The 16,511-nt window shown below is 37.6% G+C and overlaps 1 protein-coding gene across 1 annotated transcript in view; it reads right to left on the minus strand.

The window, feature by feature from the left end:
- LOC132546533 (uncharacterized) overlaps nucleotides 1-14,745 on the minus strand; it is a 102,196-nt gene extending 87,451 nt beyond the window's left edge. The window contains exon 1 of the mRNA XM_060210253.1: nucleotides 14,625-14,745. Within this exon, the coding sequence (XP_060066236.1) occupies nucleotides 14,625-14,685 (61 nt within the window). The 5' untranslated portion in view covers nucleotides 14,686-14,745. The remainder of the gene's footprint in view (nucleotides 1-14,624) is intronic.
- Nucleotides 14,746-16,511: the final 1,766 nt, after the last annotated feature.

Consider the following 16,511-nt stretch of genomic DNA (forward strand, 5'->3'; position numbering starts at 1 on the left):
GTTAGTAACTCAGTGTCCGTTGACAACCCGTGGAACTAAAAACTTCGTAACTCACTGTCCATTGACAGCCCGTGGAACTAAAAAGTTAGTAACTCAGTGTCCATTGACAGCCCGTGGAACTAAAAAGTTAGTAACTCACTGTCCATTGACAGCCCGTGGAACTAAAAAGTTAGTAACTCACTGTCCATTGACAACCCGTGGAACTAAAAAGTTAGTAACTCAGTGTCCATTGACAGCCCGTGGAACTAAAAAGTTAGTAACTTACTGTCCATTGACAGCCCGTGGAACTAAAAAGTTAGTAACTCAGTGTCCATTGACAGCCCGTGGAACTAAAAAGTTAGTAACTCAGTGTCCATTGACAGCCCGTGGAACTAAAAAGTTAGTAACTCACTGTCCATTGACAACCCGTGGAACTAAAAAGTTAGTAACTCAGTGTCCATTGACAGCCCGTGGAACTAAAAAGTTAGTAACTTACTGTCCATTGACAGCCCGTGGAACTAAAAACTTCGTAACTCACTGTCCATTGACAGCCCATGGAACTAACACGTTATTAGCTTACCGTGTATGGTGTAGCATTCCTCCGATAAAAACGATTTTCTCCTGCGGTAATCGTGACAGTACCAGTGTTTGAGAACCTGCCTCACCTTGTCAGTGTTCAGTTCAGAACATCGTGAAGCAGGATCTCCAATTACGGAATCTCCAATGTCGGAACATCCGGAATCGGAAACTCCAGAACCAGCTTCTGCTAATTCGTTAATGTCATTGAGGAAGAATTCTGGAGCACTGTTAAATCTCACAAACTTTTTATGTTTGTGATTTATAGCGGTTTTCATGACGACCAAGTCGGTACAAAATAGATTTACACGTGAGAGGTAACGAGTCAACTGACACGTGACACGCTGATCATCATCAATTTCACACAGTAACTTAATAGGCCCTCTTCTAAATCATTATCCACTGTAACATGCTTCCAAAATTATCACCAAGAAAGTACGACGCATTCGGGGTTTCTGACACACGAACGTACTATCGCAACACACTATTCCATATAAACATTTTTGATTATGATAAACATGTACTGTAGCCTTCGACTCGTAATTGACAATTAAAGATCGTACAGTGACATGGCCTAGTGGCAGAGCTGTTAATCCTAACCTCCAACCATTAGCGGTATTTAAGGAATTAGTGCTAATTATTTATAAGAAGATTACCGAGGGTACGGCTATTTTTGCTCGGCTTAGACAGATATAATCTTGTACAAATATTTTCGGTCTATCGACTAAACTACTTTCTACTTCAAGTTTACCAGTAAAAACAAACAATCCTCCAAACCGTCGGCGACCGGAATCTATTAAAACCCATACATATTCATAATAAATTGGATTATCGATATTCCACAGACTTTGTGACTTTGGCATATACATACACGAGTCTAGTACTGTTAACAGAAGACAGGGAATACAGATGTCTAGAAATGTTAACAGAAGACAGTGGATACACGTGTCTAGTAATGTTAACAGAAGACAGGGGTACAGATGTCTAGAAATGTTAACAGAAGACATGGGATACGCGTGTCTAGTAATGTTTACAGAAGAAAGGGGATACACGTGTTTAGTAATGTCAACAGAAAACAGTGGATACACGTGTCTAGTACTGTTAACAGAAGACAAGGAATACAAGTGTCTAGTAATTTCAACAAAAGACGGGGAATACACGTATCTAGTATTGTCAACAGAAGACGGGGATACACGTGTCTAGTATTGCCAACAGTAGGCAGGGATTGTACATGTTTGGCGCTGTCAACAATGGACAGAAGATATTACTGTAATGTACTGTGAATCTATTGAAAATGAAATATTGAGATATTTTAATGATCACGATTATTCAAAACCACAATGTAAATGAGCCCAAACACTTCATAAAACGACCACAACGCTATATAACCCGTACAGATCACCTCTACACTTGTGTGTGATGGTGAACGGCAGGGAGACGTGAAAAATCGATCTGTATTGAGGTAGAACTGTCCGTAATCTTTATTTCTCAATCTTTTGAACTTGATACTGATAGCCGGATATGGAATGGCGTCATGTTTCCTGAGAACAGTTTCTGGTTTAGATACTCGTACCAATTTAAGTACATCGGTTCTCCCGTCCAGCTTTGGTATATTTCGTTCAGATAATGAAGACAGTGCGCAGTGCTGTAAGCTTACACTTCGAACTGTTGTCCATTTACATAGAAATCTGTTTTTATCTTGCTTTATTTTATAGATTACTTGCCCGGTTTTTAACCGACCTATTTGAAACCCGGTATATGACGTAAAATTTTGCTTTACTAGGCAACATTCGAATTAAATGCTTTTTAGACCATTTATACAGTGTAATTTAAAAATCAAGTGTAATTGAATTACAAACGGCCTTTGAAAATCCTCATTAAAACACCATCAACTTATTTTGATAAAAAATACGCATATGAGCATAAAACAATGAGAAACATACCACCAACAATTTAATTATTTCGGGGGCGTGGCACTGCGTATCAATCTGCTCCGGTCGCTTACAGAAAGTAAAAAGTACAACACAGAGTAATTAGGACAGCATCAACTGCAACAGAGACCACGGGATGCTGATTTAAGTCCTATTTAATTAGCTGTTTGTCATTGCGATGTTTGTAAGAAAATGACCCTGTCCCCCTTTTTTTCGAATTGTCCTGAACGTTGACTAAATTGTCCAGAATATGATGTACATTATATAATGTTTCTCTCTACGAGAAACATTAGGCAATGGAACACACGATAGCAGATATGGTGAACAGTTCGTGTACGGAAGCTGGATAACATTTACACTTTCTTGCATTATGTTGCGAATCAGCAGGATATTTTCAATATTTAAAACGATGGAGTAGATCAGATTTGTCTTACCAGTCTATTGATAAAAGTAACACATTTCGCCCATTAATATGGCGTATCAGGTGGCCATCTTGTATGTTTACATAAAGGTATCCTTAAATAAATTGCTGAGGCATTTATAGACTTATAATTCCATTGACTGCCTACTGTTGTCGTAATTGGACATGTCATTGTATTGTCTCTGTGAAATTCAATTATTTCATTATAACATTTTCGTATTTTATACAATTTGATACAATAATGTATTTTATTCATAGTACATGTCTTTATGGGCGAAATATCCTAGAAGTCAAGTTTTGTCAATGTTATCAGTGACAGAGTTTGATATCATTACACCAAAACACAAGAAAAACATGTGCCACAGGAACAAAACACACAATGCTGGTATGGTCCATGCTTTTATCTAATCTATTAGTCTTCAAAGTTGTTATTACATTTCAGAAAATCAGAGAAAGAAATGTATTATTAAGTGTAGAAAAAGATTTTTAAAAAATGTGTTTAGATATGAAATAAACAGACTAATGTCTTATAGTTGTCTTGCTTGGCTGGTTTAAAGTCCACACAATTTTCTTGGTCAAATGTCGGAGCCAAGAGAATTTACCGAGGATGGAATACCTGACACAAATACCCCAAAAGAACCAAACAGGATAGTTTTTATATACTAACACGCAAACTTTCAAACTTGTATATACATGCACAACCACTAAACAATATATTTTTGTTACACAGTTAATATCCGTGACATTTTCACGGTTTCGTTTATTATTACATATAATTAAACGATTATGAGCATGAAAGTAACTCTATATTAAACTGTCTGCACCTATATGTAACACTTTGATATTTAGCGATATGACGTCAAACGTTTTGCTTTACAACAGCACATGTACACGTCAATTATGATTTCAAATATATTACGTTAATCAGATACCTCCCCTGATATACATGTACCTCTCCCGATATACCACTTTCATCATACTTTCTTTCAAATACCACTCCCGGAATATCTCCCCTGCAGTAATTTTCTCAGGGAAGCTCTTCCGGAATACCAGCCTCTCCTCCGTTTGGTGTCTCTCTTTCGTCTTCGTTATTCGTTATAGGATTTTGCCACGGAGATGTAATCTTCGGGGCGATCCCGTTACTTTTAATGCTTAATGAATATAAACCCCTAAAAACCAATAACGCCTGTTATACAAATCCTGTTTTCGGATATTGGATTCGAAAATCAGGATATAATACAAACACTGTGGCTCCCGAAATAAATAATCGGTTGTTGATTTGTGGAATTGCAGTAAACGAAGGTAGTGTGAATAGGCTGTACACTGACGAAAGTGTTCTCATGAAGCTAACGAGTACAGTAATGTTTAACAGAGTGCCAGATCGACATAAAACAGTGCCATACCGAGAAAAGATCTGCTGCTAAAACATTTAGTGGGTATCAGAATATTCAACTTCCCATGTTATGTTACCGACCTCTGTATGATAGGTGCCGTGTCATCCTGGAGTTTGTACAACCTATGGTAGACAGAACATCACTGCGTTAATCATTATGTGATAAAACAAACAATGTACACGGAACGCCAGTTTCTTACCATAACATTGATGTATTACGAGCACTTTTACGATAAAAAGTACAGAATATACAGAGGTGGCTATTGGTGATGGTAAATAACGCGGCGTGTGGCACATAATACCAGGTCGGACTAGCTATGACGAGCATACAGGGAACGTAATGGGGCTGCATGGACAGGAAGTGGCATCAAAATCACATACCGGGCATGCGTTTGTCGGTCTTCGTTACGTTGATTGCACGTAAAAAGTTAAAACGGTAACTAAAGTATTTACTGTCAGGTGTATCCTCGCTCCATCAGTTCGTGTGTCACTGTTAAGGTTCCATCGACCTTGACTTGCAGGCCTGTGACCTTCAGCCTACACCCAACGGTAGACATGATTGTTTAAGATATTTCTAAAATGAGGAAGCGGGTTGTCGGAACGACAATCTTAACACAGTCAATAGACAGCATATCAAAACGATAACGATCTATTAATGAATGTGATTAAGGACTGTTCGAGTCCTGTGACATAATTATAGTCGATACGATTGAAAATGACCCACTAAAAAATTCCATGAAACGTAAGGATTGGTAGTAGACAGATTCAAACTGAGAAATTCTACGGTCAGATGTTCGCGATCAGGTTACACTTTGTAAACACGGTGTACGAAGAACGACAACTCCCAAGATCATATCGATTTGAACTGATGTACAAGTTGCTAAAACTTTCTTCATCTTAAATGCTTTCTAAACCTTTAACGAAACGGTTGAATATCGACAATTTGTTTTCGTTCGGCAAAATGCTTTATAATAGACATGTTTTGAAATCAGCGCAACAGGAGATTAGCAATGCGATCCAACTTACAGCTGACCATGTAGATATGAAATTTTCTATATTTTACGAAACAGTTTATTATCAATACTTTCTATATCTCACACAATAGTTGATATACAACATTTTTACAGCACACGGAATAGATAATATATATTGAAGATATTGAATAAATCATACATTCAATAAAACAACTTGATATCAAATCTTTCTACATAGAAAATTACCTTAGATGAAACCGTTAACGATTTCATACAACAGAGTGTTACTAGGACACCGAAAACAATATAAACTGATTCTAATACTTGACAATGGGATTCTTAGTCAATTTATGAATACAAAGTTGAAGATATATTTAATCAAACACCTGCCAGTGTCTATCAGTGTCTATCAATGTCTCTGATAGATTATGAAACTGAAACACACACTAATTATAATAATATCTTTAATAAAATAATAAACTGATTATCTTTCTTCAAAAATGATAACTCTGGTTTATAACCTACAATGGTATAATTGCAATTTAGTTTTACTCAACCTCGCCCGCCAAACAGATACGTATATACTTTTGTAGATAGCTTAACAAAATTGATTTAAACAGTTACATGTCCTTAACCAAATAAATAAACCAAACGTATTTTTTCAAATCAATCAGTCACCTGCTCCAATAACACAAATATATCTTGTATTTCATAATATTTATTGATTTGTTTGTTTATTTACATCATTTCTAGATGACACGAACACTTTCTCATCTTTCAAACTGTGTGATAAAAATACGAAAACAAATTACTATTAATTACTGTTGTAGTCAATGTATCATCCGATCGACTGTTTTTAAAGTTTCCCCTTGTAAGGTATAAATACGTCTGAATTAAAAAGGTAGTACATCGTGTTGGCATTCCGCCTCTCTCCCATCAATAACAGGTGGAAGTCTCGTTGTGCTATAGACAAACACAATAGATCAATGTTTTGTCCCCTATATAGCTGGATAAAGCGCCAAAGTAGTGATACACTAAATATCAGTGACAAGTTTAGAAACCATAAAAAAAACAGGAAATATCGTAAACAAGAAATCCCCAGACTAGAATTTTCAGAGGTCTCGGCACATTTTAAATCATTAATGTTGAAAAGGACCTAAAGACATTCTTCACGTTGAAACCAATCGAATCGAAAACATTTTCTTGAAGAATATAAACATTGCCTACCTCTTTTGAGTGACATGGTTCCTGGGAAGAAGAAAATACACAGATCAGGTGAAGAAGCATCTTTCACTTCAGAAACACCACAAGAACAGCCCAAAGTCTAACGTTGTTATAGACCAAGAAAGAAGACCCATCACGACCGCCATCAGAGACAGATTTAAGTCTGTTAGGACGTGATGGTGTCAGGTACAATAATGTCATCTGTGAGAATTAAATAGGTTATTAGTATTGTCGTGGTAGACAGCCGCTCTGACGTTGTACATAGATCCTCTTAAATCCCTTTATATCGGTTACAGGGCTAGAGGCTCCACGACATCTCGGACAAGCCCAGAGTATGGAGCGACATAACTGCCTTGTACTTTAACTCATCGTTATATGCTATGTCTTCACCACTACAGGATCTTATACTTTGAATTAATTCCCCACAGTTTCACGTTATAATGGCGTGTTCACCTCATGAAAATCGCCTATATACAACGATGAATAATATTCGTCTCAGTTAGAAAACAAACACAAAAATGAAATTAATTCATTCAAAGCAATAGATTTTAAAAATATTCAAATAGATTTTAAAAGGATAATCCTGGATAAGGTTTTCATGCCGGGACCGTACTTAACATGTTTATTTACGAAAATTCACAGAATCGTTATCATATCCATTGAAGTTTGGAACTATATTTCTGCGCGGAACAATTATTTTGGCGTCCGTCAACAGGCAAAATTCAGCGTAATGTCAACGTCAGGTTAAAGAAGATCGAAAAAGCAACTGTTGAAGTTTTGATAAGATGATTTGCAGTCAATGTGACAGGATAAACAGAATACATGGTCAGAATACAGGGCTCGGGACAGAAAGACAAATGTGGTTCGCCAGTGGCTCGCCACTTTTGTCTTTCTTCACCCTCGCCAAAATATAGCTTATATCTAAGATACTGACTATAAATTCTCTATTTATCATGCTACTGGCACCACCATTGTCAGAATATACCTGCCACATATATTTTTGATGTATTCGGCAGTGATGTAAAACAGCTGTATTTTAGCATGTGTGGTAATTCGACTATGATTTTACTTAAATATGAAGTTTATAAATATAAATATTTGTTGAAATAACCGTTTTTTATGGTCTGATTTTCAATCATTGTTGTAGGATAAATGAAATACATGGTCAGTGTCTTAAAATAGAAACTGTATTTTACAGAAAGACAAGAGTGGCTCGCTCCTCGCCCGAGGCTCACCGAAATACAGCTTATATTTGAAGACACTGACCATGTATTATCTATATATAATGACAAAATCACGTCATACAATGGCAATACCACGTCATACAGTGACAATACCACGTCATATGACAAAACCACGTCATACAGTGATAAAATCACGTCATACAGTGACAATATCACGTCATATAATGACAATATCACTTCATACAATGACAATACAGCATCATACAATGACAATACCACGTCATACAGTGACAATACCACGTCATACAGTGACAAAATCACGTCACATATTGACAATATCACGTCATATAATGACAATATCACGTGATAAATAAAAATGACATATATGATAAACAAATATGATATAGGGCAGCTGTAACGTTCCATACTGGAAACTGGGGATAAAACATCGTCGTGGAAGGATCAATCAGACACGAATGTAATGTCAGTGAATGATGAAGCAGTTTATAATCTGTGATGAGATCCTCGACTTATCCTGATTAAGGAATTGAGGTGTTTAAGACTATAAGGTTCCACACAGCAGTGAAGAACACCTTTCAATACAAATTTTGTGTAAGGTACCGCAGTGCCAACGATGATTAAACTGCACAATACAGCTGTTTCGTCCCTATTGGACTCGTCTATGATGTGAAGAGCCTACATTTCGAAGTCTAGGTGGCACCAGAGATAAATCCAAAGTAATATAAAGACTATCCTTGCTGGAGTACGAATCGTAATAGCAATGCACAGTAATTTAAAAAAAATGATGTTTTCAAAACATGTACGTGTGTATTTTGTATATATCATCTACACCCAGTCAAATTCCTTTTTACCTGTTTTCTGCTCCTACAACCTACACCCATTCCAATTCCATCCCCTCCCCTTTTCACCTGTTTTCTGCTCCAACAACCTATTGCTGTAATATTGCTACATCTGTCAATGCCATATTTTGCTGTTGTCTCGTCATAAATTTGATAGCTATTTTTTTATGTACTTATAATGAAGACGATTGATTGAGTTGGAATAACGGCGTTTAATCATTTTGTTTAAAAACAACAAACCCTGTTCAAACAAGCCGCTCATAAACCTAGACCTAAAAGAGTAGGCAAGATTATCAATCGGCTAAACAGAACTTCCTAGAAAGTCTTCTCAACAGTAAATTTTATTCCACAGAAAGAAATGTATTTAAATCCTCGGTATTTAAACGGCGAGGACATGTGTTATTTTAATAAACATGTTGGTGTTTGTATTTTGTGTACCGAGCTGCACATGTAACGACTAATTGATGACGACAGGCACAATATCCGGAATTTTTGATTTACGGAATTACGTCACTTCCAAAAATGGCTGCCTACATAGAGTATGTGTGATGGGTACATATTTTACACTGAAGGTCAATCGGTGCGCGGAACACGTTTTTATCACATTATAGCAAGAAAAAAGTTTAATCAGCATAATTTCTTGTATGCATCTTGTATGTTTGCCTCTGCAGAATTCCTGAGTAGGATTTTGATGTATGGTTTATAACAGCTCTTGATGTCTTTGGAACAGGACTGCTATTTAACTGTTGTATGTTTGTTTACCCAGCACTGAGTTGCGGAATAACATGCAGCTGCCGTTATTGAAATTCCATGGAAGATGGATTAATGACCTCAGTAGTAGTACCGTATTTTTGGTACACTCTACGATAATTAAAAACAACACAAAACCAATAACAGACTTCAACAAAAGTCTTAATAATCGACTAAAGCAAAGTAACCTAATTTAAGTCGAGAAACAATTAACACGTAACGAATACAAGAATTGGATCGTCATAGTTCATATCACCAGGGAAAAAAATGGAAACTAAACATACCACTATAAACAACACCGGAAACAACAAAAAGAATATAAATAACAATCACCATCCCTAAGAACATCATTGCAAACAACATCACTACATAACCAGAAACAATATAACAACTATAAACATCACTTAAACAACAACACAACAAAAAACAACACCAGAAACAGTGAAACAACACCGGAAATAACAATACAACTAAATACAACACCGGAAATAATAACACAACTAATAACATTAAAACACCACTTTTAACAACAACGGACACAAACCACTACTATCAACAACACTGAAAACAACACCGATATTAAAAACACTGAAAAACTACAATATCATTACAAATAACACCGTAAACAAACACATCGGAGACAAGACCAATAAACGAAGTAAAATTACCCACCGAAAACAAAATACCGCCAACCTCGCAATATCAACCACGGAAACAATAATACTGGGTTTATATATGATGTTGCTCTCCTGCCAGCAGCAAAACACAGCTGTTACAAACTTTGATCATTTCACAACGATGCAATAAACATGAAAACCAACTCGGGAAATAATACTCGTTTCTATACTATAGCTAATGGAACCGATGTGTGTTACCTTCAATAGTCCATACTTGAATCAAGCATTGATATACTTCATATAATGGACTTGAAGGAAAATAGCTTCTTTTTCTGGTTCCGAACTTCCGCGGAAATCGTTTAATAAAATAACTATTTCACGGCAATCTCAACCAGCGGTGGCGTTCCCTAAGGTATCAATACACTTGTGTTATGTAGGGTACCGCTCTGTACTCTGGAAGAGATTGATTTCGTGAGTGTTAAATCTGTGAACAAATACATAATCATTCACACGAAATCCGAACATCATTTCAATGTTATAATGACAGCGCTTTGCAGCTAAGTACATGCCCTTGTACAGAAGCACACAACATGCTATTCGTTAGCAAAATTTGATCGTACAATCAACTTCAAATGCCTAAAGTAGATTTAGCTACTGTTGTATTCGAACTGTGATATCCAGTTTTACGATCAGAATTATGGCTTTATATCCGTTTCATAATGAAGACTTTTTGATGTTTCCTGTGCTCTTTTTATATATTTTCTCAGAGTGCACCTGTCAGTACCGTCTTACGTACGTCGGCAAAGAGAGTAAGTACCGATATATAGATGTAAGTCTGTAGACTTGGAGCAACGGAGACAGCTGTACGAGGTGACCCACAGTTAGTTTTACTGTGTTCCAGGTGGAGTTCCGAATGAATGTTCATTAAGGGGAAATTACACACCTTTCGGTACAGACCTTTCGGGGAAACACACAACAATACATCATTAAAGTGTTCATATGAAGGTCAAGGTCATGATAGTGAGGTGGTATATATTGGAGGGTGACAGTTCCCGCCTATAGAATGTAGTGAACTATGGTCTTTTCAATTACGTTGGGAATAGGCCTCATAACATTAAATTTGGGGAAAAAACGTGTTACAAAATTGAAAATAAAAAAACCCAAGGATAGCTTAATTTAATCATAACTTTTCTCCATTATAGCTTATATACGTTGTTAAAACAAATACAGCCATTTGAACCAAGAGCTGGCTTTAGATATACGTTGTACAAGGGACGTAACTATCCAGATTTATTTCTCTGAACAAATTCAGAACTTACTACTTATTTTGAAATTGTGAAACTTGGATGGGGAAAAATAACGGCGCTCTCATTGGAAAGGGGTTTTTAAACAAGTATTTTATTCAAGACAGCAAGATATTCCAGCTGAAACAAGGACGTACAGGTCTCCAACACAATGGCCAATCTCAGCAAGGAGCAGCAATACGCGTAGAAGTCTCCACCACGGTGGTCAGTCTAAACAAAGAGCAACAATGCGCGTACAGGCCTCCCTCATAATGGCCAACCTCAGGAAGGAGCAACCATGTGCGTACAAGTCCCCCCTCTCCCCCTATGGTGGTCAACATCAACAAGGAGCAACAATGCGCGTATAGGTCTCCCCCTTAGTGGCCAATCTCAGCAAGGAACAACAATGCGCGTACAGGCCTCCCCCATAATGGCCAACCTCAGGTGGGAGCAACAATGCGCGTACAGGCTTACCCCAAAATGGTCAATCTCAGCAAGGAACAACAATGCGCGTACAGGCCTCCCTCATAATGGCCAACCTCAGGAAGGAGCAACAATACGCGTACAGGCCTCCCCCATAATGGCCAACCTCAGCAATGAGCAACAGTGCGTGTACAGGCCTCCCCCATAATGGCCAACCTCAGCAATGAGCAACAATGCGTGTACAGGCCTCCCCCATAATGGCCAACCTCAGGAAGGAGCAACAATGCGCGTACAGGCCTCCCCCATACTGGCCAACCTCAGGAATGAGCAACAACGCGCGTACAGGTCTCCCCCTTAGTGGCCAATCTCAGCAGGGAGCAACAATGGGGGTACAGGTCTCCCTTATGATGGCCAATCTCAACAAGGAAAAGTCATATCAGCATTTATACCACAATGACAATTTTTCAGAACACCTCTAACCACTCTTTCCTAACCTTATAATCAACTTCCCGTTTTAGGATACGTGTATCCATATAAGATGGTCCAGTCATAAGAGTGTAAAGAAAAAAATAATGATCTCGATTAACAACCATCACCCGAAACAAGGACGCTTTGCAGTCCGGACTCCAATACACCGTACACTTACCTGAAATCAAATACTAGACATGGATCAAATATCCTAGACAGATCTCCAGGCCAGTCACAAAAATAAGATTTTGCAAAAAAGTACTAACTTGTAGACACAGACATTCTGTTGGCACATTTCTCGTTGTTTCTACAATATGTTTGAACAGGTTTTCTGGTACACGTGCATGGTTTTAAATATTTAAAACCAGACTAGTCTCGATTCGTAAATGGTTAGAATCAAACTAATAGGATGTAGTGAATGTTTGTTATGTTAAGCTCTTTGCACCACTAGACTTTTAAGTTTAAATCATAGTTTTAAAACATTGAGAATCAACTGTTTACATTTTGTGGAATTAGTACAAATACTGTGTGATCTGACCACGATTTGTTAGGTCTATTTTTAGACGTGCTAAAACACGTTGTGCGCTTTAACGTTCTTGTTGTCCTCGCTTGGACTTACCACACCTAAAAAACAAGTTACGAACGAAAAAATAAAACTGATCGAAGATTAGCACAAAACCAGAATTCGACCTGAAAAGTATATTAAATTATCACCCATCTTGTCATAAATTCGTATATTTTGTAGGGATTGTTTTGCTGTGATCGATTTCCGTCACGGCAAATTGTGATTAGGAAGGCCTCGGAAAATATCGTTAGTGACAAAAGTCGATGTCAATTTCACAAGCATTGACCAAGATAAGATTACCAATAATTTCATCAGCAATAATGCAGTGATTACTGTAGGAATATATCCATATGTTGACCAACTCCTTCAGGGATAAATTAAGTATCTCAATCAATTTTTGTCTGTTACCATGCTAGCCTGATTTGAATAAAATCGCAGATTTTGTTTGGGCATTAAACTATGTTTGGGATAATTATTGCTAATTAATTTATCAGGAAGAAAACTATTTTCTTCGTCAGGAGAAAAAGAAGAATTATATTTGGATCGTCTAATTAACATTAAATTGATACACGAGTCAGCAAGCCATGCCTATATATGGTTCGGTTTGATATCGTTTAACGTCCTGTTAATATATATGGTCATTTAATGGCAGACATTCCGTGCTTGTGAAGTGAATGCATGTCATGCTTACGTGTGTTTGTGGGAGGTTGTAACTGTAAGCCTCCTTGCGATATTGCGAAAGTGACATCGAGTTATATATAGTGTTATCACACTGAACTATACTGTCGAAGACCCTAAGCAGGACACCTCATCAGATCACTTTATACTGACAACGGGTGAACCAGTCGTTACACTACCACATTTATAAATGATGAGCGTTAAGAAGGATGTTACTACAATTTTAAAAGACTTTGGTACATCAAAGGCCAAAAGCGAGACAGCGTTTGCCGAGGTAGACGCTTGGAAAAATTGTTAATAAGAAAGTAAAATATAGTAGGATGCTATATTTGGTGACTTCTAACCATCGTGTAACGGTGTACGATTCGTACGTCCTACCTACAGGGCAACACATGTAGTAATCAAAATGGCTTACCAACATGTTGATAATGTAAGGCATAATGCGGAAATTGTCATAAGGAATTCTATACCCAGTCAAATTCATCACAGTTAATGAATTTCTTATACAACCTTTAAAGCACTTATTGTCCTCTTATCTACACGTTTAATTTTGTTTTGTTTTTTTTTTTTTTTTGTTTGCAATATTTTATGTCTTGAGTTAACCTGTCTGTGTTAAAGAAGTTGTGTGAGATTCTGTCCCAAAGAAAGAATTGTAATAATAAGTAGGTAACACATATTCTACTAATTAATTTTAGACGATTGTAAATACGTAAATGTTTTATGTGTTCTCTTACATGTATAACGATAATAGATGTTTCCGTTCTGGAATTAATATACATAAATATGCATGTGTGTGTGTGTGTGTGTGTGTATATATATATGTGTGTGTGTGTGTGTGAGGGTGTGTGTGTGTGTGTGTGTGTGTGTGTGTGTGTGTGTGTGTGTGTGTGTGTGTGTGTGTGTGTGTGTGTGTGTGTGTGTGTGTGTGTGTGTGTGTGTGGAAAAGTTGTTTTAATTCGACAATAGTCTATAAAATCGTTACTTTTGGTGGGGGAAATATATCCGTTTCATTAATGGGTTCTCTTAATCATAAAAAGAAAAAATATTGACAAAAAATATAGTACCAGTAGATTTCTGATAAAGATTTTACCACGAGATGAAAGTCCAACGAAAATGTATATATTTGGAAAACCACATAATTTGAGCCGCACGAAAATAGATGACTTTATAGTTCTCATTATTATCATGTTGTGTGTTTTGTGTAGATTCCATGCAAGGGGGAGGGGGTAAATTTTTCGCTCAATTTTATGTCCGTTTAAGTTTTTATCAGCGTTATTAAGGTTGTCTGTTACACTTACTTTTAGTGATGGATCGCCACACTCGTGCCTTTAACTTCGTGTTGACTATCCAGTCCAACATGTTGGTACTAGGAACCCTGAGGATAATCCGGGAACTAGAGGAACATTGAGGCTACTCCGGGAAACACGTCAGAAATCAGAGACAAACCCTTTTACTAGTGCATTGTTGATTAAGAAATTAAACACAAATCCTTATAATGGGCACATTGAGAAAACTCCGAGGATCAGACGAGAAAATAGGAACCAAATCTTACACTAGGGACATTGTAAATACTCCGGGAACCAGGAATCTGACAAATTAAATTAGGGACGTTTGTATTATTCCTTACACTGGGTACACTGAGGATAGTCCGGAAATCAGACATCCGTCCCCAATTCTTACACTTTGGACATTCCGGATACTCCGGGAATAAGAAATTATACCCGGAACCTTACACTAGGGACATCGATGATACTCCTGGAAAACAAGTCACGAATCTTGGAATCACGGACCTTGATGGTCAACCAAATAAAGGAGATTTCATCCGTATCACACGTCACAAATTCCCACCCAGAAAGGAGTCGCTGGTCAGTATTCACGCCTCTTTTGATAGTAGTGTTCCTTGACCCTAGTGATAACGTTATGTGTCGGTCTGTGTGATGGCTCTCAACGGAATCTGCCGCCTTGGTCTAACGATGGCTAGCTACTTTGACAGACAAGCTTATATATTGTCCAATTAATTAATTGAATTGCCCATATAGATATATCGGAATATTTCGAAAATAATCCCCATTTTGATCATTCTCGTGAGCACCTATTGTCTTTTCACTGATGGACGATCCCTACTTGGTATAGCGAGTTGAGTTAATACCAACGCTGGTTTACAGCAAAGGTTAAATCCATGAATTAACTCATACGATTAGTTGCAGACAATGGTTATTAACATACACCAATAAAACTCGCCCGATCCAGTAAGTGCACTTAGTAAATCTATGCCTTATTCTGTGTAAACATTGAATAAGATCCGGCAGGACCCTCCTTGTCCTTACCGAATCCTGGAGGTAATTACTAGTAAGCCTGGTCCCGCTTCTGTCCGGCTGTAATATGCATGGAGGTTTGTTGCTTCATCGGCATGTACAGCACTAGATTAAATCACTTCGTCAAGGCTTCGGCCATTATTTGGTGGAATCGTAAATGAAGAATACGACGGAGTTTTACATCCTCCGGTTCCCTGGAGAACCCACGCTGATGATTACGATGTCCTTATTACCGGCTTACGTTAAAAATCAACACCAATTTTCATCATTCCAGACAAGCATTGTTCTGACACCACCAGTCTCGTACTATAATCTTAATTGATGCGTCTTTTTCCCTCAATAAAACTCTGTCTTTGCTGGTTTTTCTTTAGTGAAGTAAAAAAACATACCGTCGTGTATTGTTTGGGTATCGTGGAAAGTTATATTTGTATTCACTGATTTTGTTGGAACTATATCAAAGCATACCTCCAGGGACGATCTAGAAGAAAACCTTGTATAATAATCACAAATGTTCATAATCAAGTGTTATAGTATCTTTTTCTGTATCCTTTATACAGTATGTATGTAGCTACACAATCTGATGGTTCCCTATGTTACATGTGCACTGCTACGGTATAACATTGATAACCTTTCCCCGAGACGCCGGGAATACACAGCGGCGCTGTGTTACAGCTACTGGGAATCTGATTCACGACACAGTGCCTTGTCCCTTTCCATTTCCAAATTACATTAAAACGTTCAAAGACAACATACATTGCATATTTCGAATGACGTGGTGGACATTTTCACACCCTAGTCCGTGTGAAGCCTGGAGTCCGCTGGTGCGCACTCTACTCCCATCAGGAAATACTAGTGAGTGTTACCCCCTGC

Source organism: Ylistrum balloti, unplaced genomic scaffold (genome assembly GCF_031769215.1).
Source record: "Ylistrum balloti isolate Yb309-2 unplaced genomic scaffold, AGI_CSIRO_Ybal_v1 Utg369894, whole genome shotgun sequence".
NCBI classification, from domain to species: domain Eukaryota; kingdom Metazoa; phylum Mollusca; class Bivalvia; order Pectinida; family Pectinidae; genus Ylistrum; species Ylistrum balloti.